The sequence below is a fragment of the Zalophus californianus genome, chromosome 6 (genome assembly GCF_009762305.2).
Source record: "Zalophus californianus isolate mZalCal1 chromosome 6, mZalCal1.pri.v2, whole genome shotgun sequence".
Lineage (NCBI taxonomy): Eukaryota > Metazoa > Chordata > Mammalia > Carnivora > Otariidae > Zalophus > Zalophus californianus.
In genome coordinates, this window is record NC_045600.1 from 45,976,150 (window position 1) to 45,988,474 (window position 12,325).

Below are 12,325 nucleotides of genomic sequence, written 5' to 3' on the forward strand. Positions count from 1 at the left end.
TGTATGACTTGTAAGAAGCACAGTTGGAAAATGATATTAGTTTGGCTCCAAGGTTCATGCTCTCAGTTACTATCTCATACTGCTTCTCTGTTAAAATTGTGATAAATTTTTTTTTAAGATCTTATTTATTTATTTGTCAGAGAGAGAGAGAGCACAGGCAGGGGGGAGAAGCAGGCAGAGGGAGAAGCAAGCTCCCTGCTGAGCAGGGAGCCCGATGCAGGGCTCAATCCCAGGACCCTGGGATCATGACCTGAGCCGAAGGCAGACACTTAACTGACTGAGCCACCCGGGTGTCCCAACATTTTGATAATTATGATTATTTACATATGTGTATTTTTATACTAGATATAGTTTTGTGTATTATTTTTCCCCTGTGTGCTTGCTTCCTTAGCCTATGTCTTGGCTCAGGCTGCTCTAACAAAATACCATAGACTGGGTGGCTTAAGTGAGACGCTTATTTTCTCACAGTTCTGGAGGCTGGGAAGTACAAGATCAAAATGTTGGCAGATTTGATTCTTCCCGAGGGCTCTCTTCCTGGCTTGCGGATGGCCAACCTTTTCGCTGTGTCCTCAGTGGCTGAGAAAGAGCTCTGGTCTCTGCCTATAAAGACACTAATCCCATCATGGGGATCCTACCCTCAGACCTCATCTAAATCTAATCATGTCCCAAAGGCCCCACCTCTAAATACCATCCCCTGGGGACTTAGAGCTTCAACATACAAATTTTATCCATAACAGCCTAGATTTCTAGAAATGGGTTTACTGAATCAAAGGTTATAGACATTTTAGCCTCCTGATACATATAACCAGATTGCATTTTGTCATTGAGAAGATGTGTGAATTTGTATCCCTTCCAAACAGTGTGCCTGCTAGTTATACCTGACCCTTGTCAGCATGAAGTATTGTAATATTTTTATCTTTATTTTTAGAAGTGGTATCTCTATGGTTGTAATTTGCATTTTTATTACTAGTGAAATAGAGTAATTTTTATGTTCTTACCATTTGTGGTTTTTCCTTTGTGAATTCTCTACTTCTGTTATATGCCCACTTTAAACGGGCACTTTAGCACTTTTATTCAGTTTATGAGCTTTTTATATATTTAGAATATTATCCCTTTGGGGCACCTGGCTGGCTCAGTTGGTTAAGCAGTTGACTTTGGCTCAAGTCATGATCTCGGGGTCTTGGGATTGAGCCCCTAGTCAGGCTCTGCACTCAGTGGGGAGTCTGTTTCTCCCTCTCTTTCTCCCGCCCCTCCCCCTGCTCATGCTCTCTCTCTCAAATAAATAAAATCTTAAAAAAAGAGAATATTATCCCTTTGTTGTATTTGTAACATACATTCAACCTACTTGGTTATCTGCCTTTTACTTTTGCTCGTGAAGTTTTCTGACAAACAGATATTTTAAGTTTTTAGATAGTCTAATTTATTGCATATTTTCTATGTCATTCCTTTTATTACTTTTATGCATGTTTAGTTCATTTTTAATATTACCATAAGCAGCTTTAGTCAAAAGAACTGTATGTTCAATGTTTGCCATCTCTCGTAAATGTATACATAGAATCTTTACGTAGTTATAAAAATTATTTCTATGCCTTTTCATATGTTATTTCAAATAAACATTTCACGTATTGGCATGGTCCACATTCTTATCATTTTAAATAGCATTATATTATTCTACCATGTTACCTAGTTATATAACATCCTATCGTGTTAACTTAGGCTAATTGTACATTTTGATTATTTCAGTTTTTAACAATTATATATAATCATTGTACAAATTATTGACCCCTCCACCATTTGAGTTATTTCTTTAGAACATAATTCCTTTTTTTTTTTTTTAAGATTTTATTTATTTATTTGAGAGAGAGCGAGCTGAGTGGGGAAACCTGATCCTGGGCTCCATCCCACGACAATGGGATCAGGTCCTGAGCTGAAGGCAGACAGTTAACCGACTGAGCCACCCAGGTGCCCCTAGAACATGATTCTAAAAGCAGAATTACGAGGTCTAAGTATATGAACAGTGATCTTATTGGGTCATAGAATATAAGTGGTATTTGGTTTTTGTAACATTTCCTTGTATTCCTCCTTTGAAATACTGAATGGCATGAAATACCATGAGCAATATGCAAGTAATACACCACCAATTCTATTTTATAATTTTTTTAAAAGATTTTATTTATTTGTTTAATTGACAGAGAGAGAGAGAGAGCGAGAGGGAACACAAGCAAGGGGAGTGGGAGAGGGAGAAGCAGGCTTCCCGCTGAGCAGGGAGCCCGATGCGGGGCTCGATCCCAGGACCCTGGGATCATGACCTGAGCCGAAGGCAGCCACTTAATGACTGAGCCACCCAGGCGCCCCCTATTATATAATTTTTATTTACTTTAAGAATTTAGAAAAGCATAGGGATGCCTGGGTGGCTCAGTTGGTTAGGCATCTGCCTTCGGCTCAGGTCATGGTCCCAGGGTCCTGGGATCGAGCCCTACATTGGGCTCCTTGCTTCTCCCTCTCCCTCTGCCTGCCTGCTGCTCCCCTTGCTTGTGTGCACTCTCTCTCTTGCTCCTAATAAATAAATAAATAAATAAATAAATAAATAAATAAAACCTTTAAAAAAATTTTAGAAAAGTATATAATGAGTTCTTAATTTTCATAGAATCACCTATTTTCAAGGCTAAGTAGTTTTCGTTGCATTGGTTTATTATTTAAATTCTGTGTTCTGACTTCATATGAAACATTTTATCTGGAAAGTTATGAGACGGGGGCTACCTAAGGCAATACTGAAACCTTCTAGGGACTGAGCAAGAGAATCCACACCAAGAATTTCTCTTCTTCCTTTGGATAAATTGCAAATAAAATTGGATCTTTCATTAATTTTTAAATCACCATTTGGCACAGATTGATATATATTGAAAAACTTAACATTTTGGCATTTTTACAACTTTGTGACTTCTTTTTCTTTTAATTTCAGAGAACACTTTTTACAGTTGGCTAGAAGGTAATTGGAAACCTTTAAACATTTAAATGTTAAAAATTTTTCTCATCTTTAAAGGCATGAAAATATTTTTAAAATGGTACGTTTCACATATAAAATTTCGATTACCAAATTACTATTTTTAGGCCTCTGCGTAGAAAAAAGAGCATTCTACAGACTTATATCTGGCCTGCATGCAAGCATTAATGTGCATTTGAGTGCACGATATCTTCTACAAGGTATGGGACATTCACTTTTATTTCTTTTACCATACTTAAAAAAAATACACAAAAAAAACAAAAAGAAAAAAATATTTTACCATACTTATTTTCAGATATTCTTAAAATTTTTTGGTATTTACCTTAGTGGGACAAAGTTGACCCTATTTAATATTGGGCATTAAAAATTAATTCTTAAATGGTAGTAATCAGGAATGTAAGAACTGTAGAAATTACAGATCCTTTTAAGGAGTTGCTCAAAATTGTGCACATCTCTCTGGGAATATTCTTTTGTTGTGGGAGTTAAAATAGCTCGTAGTGGTCCCGTTTGTTACTCATTAGATATTTTTACTGTATTAAAACCCTTTTATTTGTGTGCCAACTTCAGGCCTGGAGTTTAATGGGTAGAAGTATTTTCTGCTGCTCTTTAGCTTTAAAAATGCTGTTACAAAACAAGACCATGTTTGATTTTCATCAGGAACGTATTCCTTCTGGAATTTCAAGTATCTCTATGTCTCAGGAACAAAATACAGTAACTTGAATTTTCAATAGGGTTTCAGACTTATCAGTGATTTCAGGTAGTCATTTTTAAATTGTGTATTTTGGTTTTATAAATGTTTATATTTAGAAATTTGATTTCTGTGAAGTCATACTTCTCAGTAAAACTGAATTTATTTTCCTCCTAAGGATGGGTTCTAGAAGATAAAATATTAATATAGAACCATTAAAAGCTAAATTATGAAAAGCAGCTTTCATTGTTCTGTATTTTCAGATATACTTCTTCAGGCATAAGTAACCCAATGTAAGTAAACTGAAACTTTTAAAATTCAGATTTTAATATTTAATTCTTCTTTCTTCTCAGAAACTTGGTTGGAAAAGAAATGGGGACACAACATTACAGAATTTCAACAGCGATTTGATGGAATTTTGACTGAAGGAGAGGGTCCAAGAAGGCTTAAGAACTTGTATTTTCTCTACTTAATAGAATTAAGGGCTTTATCTAAAGTGGTACCATTCTTTGAGCGCCCAGATTTTCAACTCTTCACTGGAAATAAAGTTCATGATGCAGAAAACAAAATGCTACTTTTGGAAATCCTTCATGAAATCAAGTAAATTCCATATTATGACTTGTACAACTTAAACATTAATAGGAGAGTAACAAGTGGTATCAAAGTTCAATTCTTAAAATACTCAGTTTAGAGAAAGGAAAAAATTTTTCTAAAGATTTTACTTATTTATTTATTTATTTTTAAAGATTTTTTAAAATTTATTTGACAGAGAGAGACACAGTGAGAGAAGTAACAGAAGCAGCGGGAGTGGGAGAGGGAGAAGCAGGCTTCCCGCAGAGGAGGGAGCCCGATGTGGGGCTCGATCCCAGGACCCTGGGATCATGACCTGAGCCGAAGGCAGACGCTTAATGACTGAGCCACCCAGGTGCCCCAAGATTTTATTTATTTATATTAGAGAGAGAGAGAGAGCACCAGCAGGGGGAAGGGGCAGAGGGAGAGGGAGAAGCAGACTCCCTGCTGAGCACAAAGTCCCACATGGGGCTCGATCCCAGGACCCTGAGATTATGGCCTGAGCGGAAGTCAGATGCTTAACCGACTGAGCCACCCAGGTGCCCCAAGAAAGGAAAATTATTAAAAATAATAATAATAATTAAAAGCTAATTTTGCTTATAGGTCTTTTAGAATTGAGTTTTGTTTTTGTTTTGACTTAGGTACTAAATGGCACAAGTGTTTAGTTTTCAGAGTCATTCTTGTAGTATTTGATACCTACATTATTTTCATGTGTGGTTGAACATACTGGGTTTGGGGCCAGACTTCTATTTTATGCAGTTGTTTTAGATTTGAGGATAAGACTTTGTTTTGGGGCAACAGAGTTTGATTTTACTAGATTTTCTACTCTTTTTATTATATTATTCATCACCAGCCAGCAAAATGTTATCTTAGCAGGACTTTTATATTTTATAATACCTGAAAATGAATCTTCTGTTTTAACATGTAGGTCATTTCCTTTGCATTTTGATGAGAATTCCTTTTTTGCTGGGGATAAGAAAGAAGCAAACAAACTGAAGGTAATTATTTCATACTTTAAGTTTTAGATTCAAACTCTTATGCAGGTGTGAATATAAGCCCATGTTTTTATAGTTAACAATAAATCTTACTCTATATTAGGAAATTATAAGAAAAGCCAGAGTCATAATCATTCTTTTCCTCCAAAAAATGAAGTACAAAGGCAGGCCAACTTAAGATCTCATTTGTGTTGTGTTCAAAGTAACAAAGCGTGTCACTGCACACTTTGCAGATGGCTTTCACATTGATGGTCTCATAACAAATAGAAGTTATAAATTAAAGGAAAGGGGATGCAGAGCATGAATGGTAGTATTTGTCTTTTGCTGAGGAGAATTCTGAAAATGGTTTTGGATAAATTAAAGCGTCCTCTTTAGGGGGAGAGGACCCAGGGTTTGTCATTCATCTTATTCATTGGGAATGAAAGGCATTTAGGGAGGCCAGCAGAAGAGAAGATGTGATGCCCTACAAAATGGGGATTGGTTTTTGTCTTGTCTCTTACTAGAAGTATAAGCTCACAAGACCATCTTTATGTATATTTGCATCAAAATTGTACAAATATAAAATATTACTAGGAAGACTTATTAAACACTGTGTGGAAAATATGATTCTTGTCATTAAAGGAAGGGACAGCTCCTACCCTCAGTAGATTTCTAGTCTATTTGGGGACTCAAGTAAAATTGTATTACTGTTGTCTGTTACAAAGCTATGAGTAGGTAAAGGGAGACAGCTCTCAGCACTGGGCTTGATCTGATTTCTTCAGAGTGTTTATGACAATATTCCTCTGTTTTGTATTTGTTTCTTTCTGTAAGGAAAGAACCTGATTTTACGCAGTTTGCAAACAATAGTTCTTGCACTGATTTATTTTTGCTCTTAAATAATAGTTATTTTTGATTTCCCATCTACCTCCTACGGAAAGCATTCTTGCTAGAAATACATACTTCAGTGCTTATATAACCTCCCAGGCAGCTTCCAGGAACTGGGAAGTGAGGGGGAAGATAGTGTAATAAGGCTTTTTTTTTTTTTTCCTACTATTTTCACTCTCTTCCTTATTTTTAGTTCACTTGCTGGTTTTTTGGAAAGTGTTTTGGCATCAACTCTTTTTATATTGTGCAGATTAGAAATATTGCTCATAATGTTTTAATTTTATCAAAACTCTGAAATACTCACTGATGTCCTATAGAGTTTAACAGATAATTTTTCTGAATTCTTTTATAATAAAAAAGTAAAACTTGTTAATATCAGAGATTTACTTTCTTAAGAAAAAGTAGTTTATGGTGAACATCATGGATTTGAACAGTAACATGAGTTTTATTTATTTATTTTTAAATATTTTTAAATTTTATTTTTATTTATTTTAAGTAATCACTGCACCTAAAATGGGGCTCAAACTCATAACCATGAGATCAAGAGTCACATGCTCTTCTGACCGAGCCAGCCAGGTGCCGGAGTTTTATTTTTATTTTACTTTTTTTAAAATTTTATTTTATTATGTTAATCACCATACATTACATCATTAGTTTTTGATGTAGTGTTCCATGATTCATTGTTTGTGCATAACACCCAGTGCTCCACGCAGAACGTGCCCTCTTTAATACCCATCACCGGGCTAACCCATCCCCCTACCTCCTCCCCTCTAGAACCCTCAGTTTGTTTTTCAGAGTCCATCGTCTCTCATGGTTGGTCTCCCCCTCCGAATTCCCCCCCTTCATTTATCCCTTCCTACCATCTTTTTTACTTTTTTTTTTTTTTAACATATAATGTATTTGTTTCAGAGGTACAGGTCTGTGATTCAACAGTCTTTACACAATTCACAGCGCTCACCATAGCACATACCCCCGCCAATGTCTATCACCCAGCCACCCCATCCCTCCCACCCCCCACCACTCCAGCAACCCTCCGTTTGTTTCCTGAGGTTAAGAATTCCTCATATCAGTGAGATCATATGGTACATGTCTTTCTCCGATTGACTTATTTCGCTCAGCATAACACCCTCTGGTTCCATCCACATCATTGCAAATGGCAAGATTTTGGTTTTTTTGATGGCTGCATAATATTCGATATATATATATATATATATATATACCACATCTTCTTTATCCATTCATCTGTTGATGGACATCTTGGCTCTTTCCATAGTTTGGCTATTGTGGACATTGCTGCTATAAACATTGGGGTGCATGTACCCCTTCGGATCACTACATTTGTATCTTTGGGGTAAATACCCAGTAGTGCAATTGCTGGGTCATAGAATAGCTCTATTTTCAACTTTTTGAGGAACCTCCGTACTGTTTTCCAGAGTGGCTGCACCAGCTTGCATTCCCACCAACAGTGTAGGAGGGTTCCCCTTTCTCCGCATCCTCGCCAACATCTGTTGTTTCCAGACTTGTTAATTTTAGCCATTCTGACTGGTGTGAGGTGGTATCTCATTGAGGTTTTGATTTGGATTTCCCTGATGCCGAGCGATGTTGAGCACTTTTCATGTGTCTGTTGGCCATTTGGATGTCTTCTTTGCAGAAATGTCTGTTCATGTCTTCTGCCCATTTCTTGATTGGATTATTTGTTCTTTGGGTGTTGAGTTGGATAAGTTCTTTATGGATTTTGGATACTAGCCCTTTATCTGATATGTCATTTGCAAATATCTTCTCCCATTCTGTCAGTTGTCTTTTGATTTTGTTGACTGTTTCCTTTGCTGTGCAAAAGGTTTTTATCTTGATGAAGTCCCAATAGCTCATTTCTGCCCTTGCTTCCCTTGCCTTTGGCTATGTTTCTAGGAAGAAGATGCTGCAGCTGAAGTCCAAGAGGTTGCTGCCTGTGTTCTCCTCTAGGATTTTGATGGACCCTTGTCTCACATTTAGGTCTTTCAACCATTTTGAGTCTATATTTTTGTGTGTGGTATAAGGAAATGACCCAGTTTCATTCTTCTGCATGTGGCTGTCCGATTTTCCAAGCACCATTTGTTGAAAAGACTGTCTTTTTTCCACTGGACATTCTTTTCTGCTTTGTGGAAGATTAGTTGACCATAGAGTTGAGGGTCCATTTTTGGGCTCTCTATTCTGTTCCATTGATCTGTGTGTCTGTTTTTGTGCCAGTACCCTACTATCTTGATGATTACAGCTTTGTAAAGAGTTTGAAGTCCGGAATTGTGATGCCACCAGCTTTGCTTTTCTTTTTCAACATTCCTCTGGCTATTCGGGGTCTTTTCTGGTTCCGTACAAATTTTAGGATTATTTGTTCCATTTCTTTGAAAAAAGTTGATGGTATTTTGATAGGGATTGCATTAAATGTGTAGATTGCTCTAGGTAACATTGACATCTTCACAATATTTGTTCTTCCAATACGTGAGCATGGAACGTTTTTCCATTTCTTTGTGTCTTCCTCGGTTTCTTTCACGAGTATTTTATAGTTTTCTGAGTACAGATCCTTTGCCTCTTTGGTTAGATTTATTCCTAGGTATCTTATGGTTTTGGGTGCAGTTGTAAATGGGATCGACTCCTTAATTTCCCTTTCTTCTGTTTTTTTTTTTTTTAAGATTTTTATGTATTTATTCTGTCTTGTTGTCGGTGTATAGGAATGCCACTGATTTCTGTGCATTGATTTTATATCCTGCCACTTTACTGAATTCCTGTATGAGTTCTAGCAGTTTTGGGGTGGAGTCTTTGGGTTTTCCACGTAAAGTATCATATCATCTGCAAACAGTGAGAATTTGACTTCTTTGCCAATTCGGATGCCTTTTATTTCTTTTTGTTGTCTGATTGCTATGGGTAGGACTTCTAATACTATGTTGCATAGCAGGGGTGATAGTGGACATCTCTGCCGTGTTCCTGACCTTAGGGGGAAAGCCCCAGTTTTTCTCCATTGAGAATGATAAATCACTGTAGGTTTTTCATAGATGGCTTTTATGATATTGAGGTATGTACCCTCTATCCCTATACTCTGAAGAGTTTTGATCAAGAAAGGATGCTGTACTTTGTCAAATGCTTTTTCTGCATCTACTGAGAGGATCATATGGTTTCTGTTCTTTCTTTTATTAATGTATTGTTTCACATTGATTGATTTGTGGATGTTGAACCAACCTTGCAGCCCAGGAATAAATCCCACTTGGTCGTGGTGAATAATCCTTTTAATGTACTGTTGGATTTTACTGGTTCGTATTTTGGTGAGAATTTTTGCATCCATGTTCATCAGGGATACTGGTCTGTAATTCTCCTTTTTGTTGGGGTCTTTGCCTGATTTTGGGATCAGGGTAATGCTGGTCTCATAAAACGAGTTTGGAAGTTTTCCTTCCATTTCTATTTTTTGGAACAGTTTCAGAGGAATAGGTATTAATTCTTCTTTAAATGTTTGGTAGAATTCCCCTGGGAAGCCATCTGGCCCCGGGCTCTTGTTTGTTGGGAGATTTTTGATGACTGCTTCAATTTCCTTAGTGGTTATGGGTCTGTTCAGGTTTTCTATTTCTTCCTGGTTCAGTTTTGGTAGTTTATACATCTCTAGGAATGCATCCATTTCTTCCAGATTATCTAATTTGCTGGCATAGAGTTGCTTGTAATATGTTCTTATAATTGTTTGTATTTTTTTGGTGTTGGTTGTGATCTCTCCTCTTTCATTCATGATTTTATTTATTTGGGTCATTTCTCTTTTCTTTTTGATAAGTCTGGCTAGGGGTTTATCCATCTTATTAATTCTTTCAAAGAACCAGCTCCTAGTTGATCTGTTCTACTGTTCTTTTGGTTTCTATTTCATTGATTTCTGCTCTGATCTTTATTATTTCTCTTCTCTTGCTGGGTTTAAGCTTTATTTGCTGTTCTTTCTCCAGCTCCTGTAGGTGTAGGGTTAGGTTGTGTATTTGAGACCTTTCTTGTTTCTTGAGAAAGGCTTGTATTGCTATATACTTTCCTCTTAGGACTGCCTTTGCTGCATCCCAAAGATTTTGAACAGTTGTGTTTTCATTTTCATTGGTTTCCAGGAATTTTTTAAATTCTTCTTTAATTTCCTGGTTGACCCATTCATTCTCTAGTAGGATGCTCTTTAGCTTCCATGTATTTGAGTTCTTTCTGACTTTCCTCTTATGATTGAGTTCTAGTTTCAAAGCATTGTGGTCTGAAAATATGCAGGGAATAATCCCGATCTTTTGGTACTGGTTGAGACCTGATTTATGACCTAGGATGTGATCTATTCTGGAGAATGTTCCATGGGCACTAGAGAAGAATGTGTATTCCATTGCTTTGGGATGGAATGTTCTGAATATGTCTGTGAAGTCCATTTGGTCCAGTGTGTCATTTAATGTCTTTATTTCCTTGCTGATCTTTTGCTTAGATGATCTGTCTATTTCAGTAAGGGGGGGGTGTTAAAGTCCCCTACTATTATTGTATTGTTGTCGATGTGTTTCTTTGCTTTTGTTATTAATTGGCTGCTCTCATGTTAGGGGCATAGATTATTTACAATTGTTAGTTCTTCTTGTTGGATAGACCCTTTAAATAAGATATAGTGTCCTTCCTCATCTCTTATTATAGTCTTTGGTTTAAAATCTAATTTGTCTGATATAAAGATTGCCACCCCAGCTTTCTTTTGGTGTCCATTAGCATGGTAAATGGTTTTCCACCCCCTCACTTTCAATGTGGGTGTGTCTTTGGGTCTAAAATGAGTCTCTTGCACATAGCATATCGATGGGTCTTGTTTTTTTATCCAATCTCATACCCTGTGTCTTTTGATTGGGGCACTTAGCCCATTTACATTCAGGGTAACTGTTGAAAGATATGAATTTAGTGCCATTGTATTCCCTGTAAGGTGACTGTTACTGTATATTGTCTCTGTTCCTCTCTGGCCTATGTTACTTTTAGGCTCTCTCTTTGCTTAGAGGACCCCTTTCGATATTTCTTGTAGGGCTGCTTTCGTGTTTGCAAATTCCTTTCATTTTTGTTTGTCCTGGAAGCTTTTTATCTCTCCTTCTATTTTCAGTGAGAGCCTAGCTGGATATAGTATTCTTAGCTGCATATTTTTCTCATTTAGTGCTCTGAATATATCATGCCAGTCCTTTCTGGCCTGCCAGGTCTCTGTGGATAGGTCTGTTGCCAATCTAATGTTTCTATCATTGTAGGTTACAGACCTCTTGTCCCGAGCTGCTTTCAGGATTTTTTCTTTGTCTCTGAGACTCCTACATTTTACTATTAGATGTTGGGGCGTTGACCTATTTTTATTGATTTTGAGAGGGGTTCTCTGTGCCTCCTGGATTTTGATGCCTGTTTCCTTCCGCAAATTAGGCAAGTTCTCTGCTATAATTTGCTCCAGTATACCTTGTGCCCCACTCTCTCTTTCTTCTTCTTCTGGGATCCCAATTATTCTAATGTTGTTTCATCTCATGGTATCACTTATCTCTCAAATTCTGCCCTCGTGATCCAGTAGTTGTTTATCTCTCTTTTTCTCACCTTCTTTATTTTCCATCATTTGGTCTTCTGTATCGCTGATTCTCTCTTCTGCCTCATTTATCCTGGCAGTTAGTGCCTCCATTTTTATTGCACCTCATTAATAGCCTTTTTGATTTCGACTTGGTTAGATTTTAGTTCTTTTATTTCTCCAGAAAGGGTTTCTCTAATAACTTTAATGTTTTTTTCAAGCCCAGCTAGTATCTTTAAAATCATCATTCTGAACTCTAGTTCCGATCTTACTAATGTCCGTATTGATTAGGTCCCTGGCAGTCGGTACTGCCTCTTGTTCTTTTTGTTGAGGTGATTTTTTCTGTCTTGTCATTTTGTCCAGAGGAGAATAGATGAATGAGAGAAAAAATGCTAACAGGGTAACAACGTCCCCAGAAAATATACACTAAACAAATCAGAAAAGACCTGAAACTGGGGGAAAAGAAAGGGAAAGAAAGAAAAAAAGAAAAAGATAAAAACAAACAAAAACAAAACAAAACCCAGAATATGATCAAATATGACCAGGCTGGTGCATAGATCAGTGCCAAACACTAGATTTGGGGTGTATTTTGGTCTGTTAGAAGAAAGTGCCTCCCAAAATTTTAAAGAAAGAAAAACTTATGTATGTTAAAAAATAAGGTTAAATATGATGAAGTG

At 36.9% G+C, this 12,325-nt stretch overlaps 1 protein-coding gene across 2 annotated transcripts in view; it reads left to right on the top strand.

Moving 5' to 3' along the window:
- ERO1A (endoplasmic reticulum oxidoreductase 1 alpha) overlaps positions 1–12,325 on the top strand; it is a 56,498-nt gene that overhangs the window by 34,555 nt on the left and 9,618 nt on the right. For both annotated transcript variants that reach the window (XM_027572791.2, XM_027572790.2), the window contains 4 exons: positions 2,963–2,989; positions 3,112–3,204; positions 4,046–4,292; positions 5,191–5,260. In XM_027572791.2, the coding sequence (XP_027428592.1) occupies positions 2,963–2,989; positions 3,112–3,204; positions 4,046–4,292; positions 5,191–5,260 (437 nt within the window). The remainder of the gene's footprint in view (positions 1–2,962; positions 2,990–3,111; positions 3,205–4,045; positions 4,293–5,190; positions 5,261–12,325) is intronic.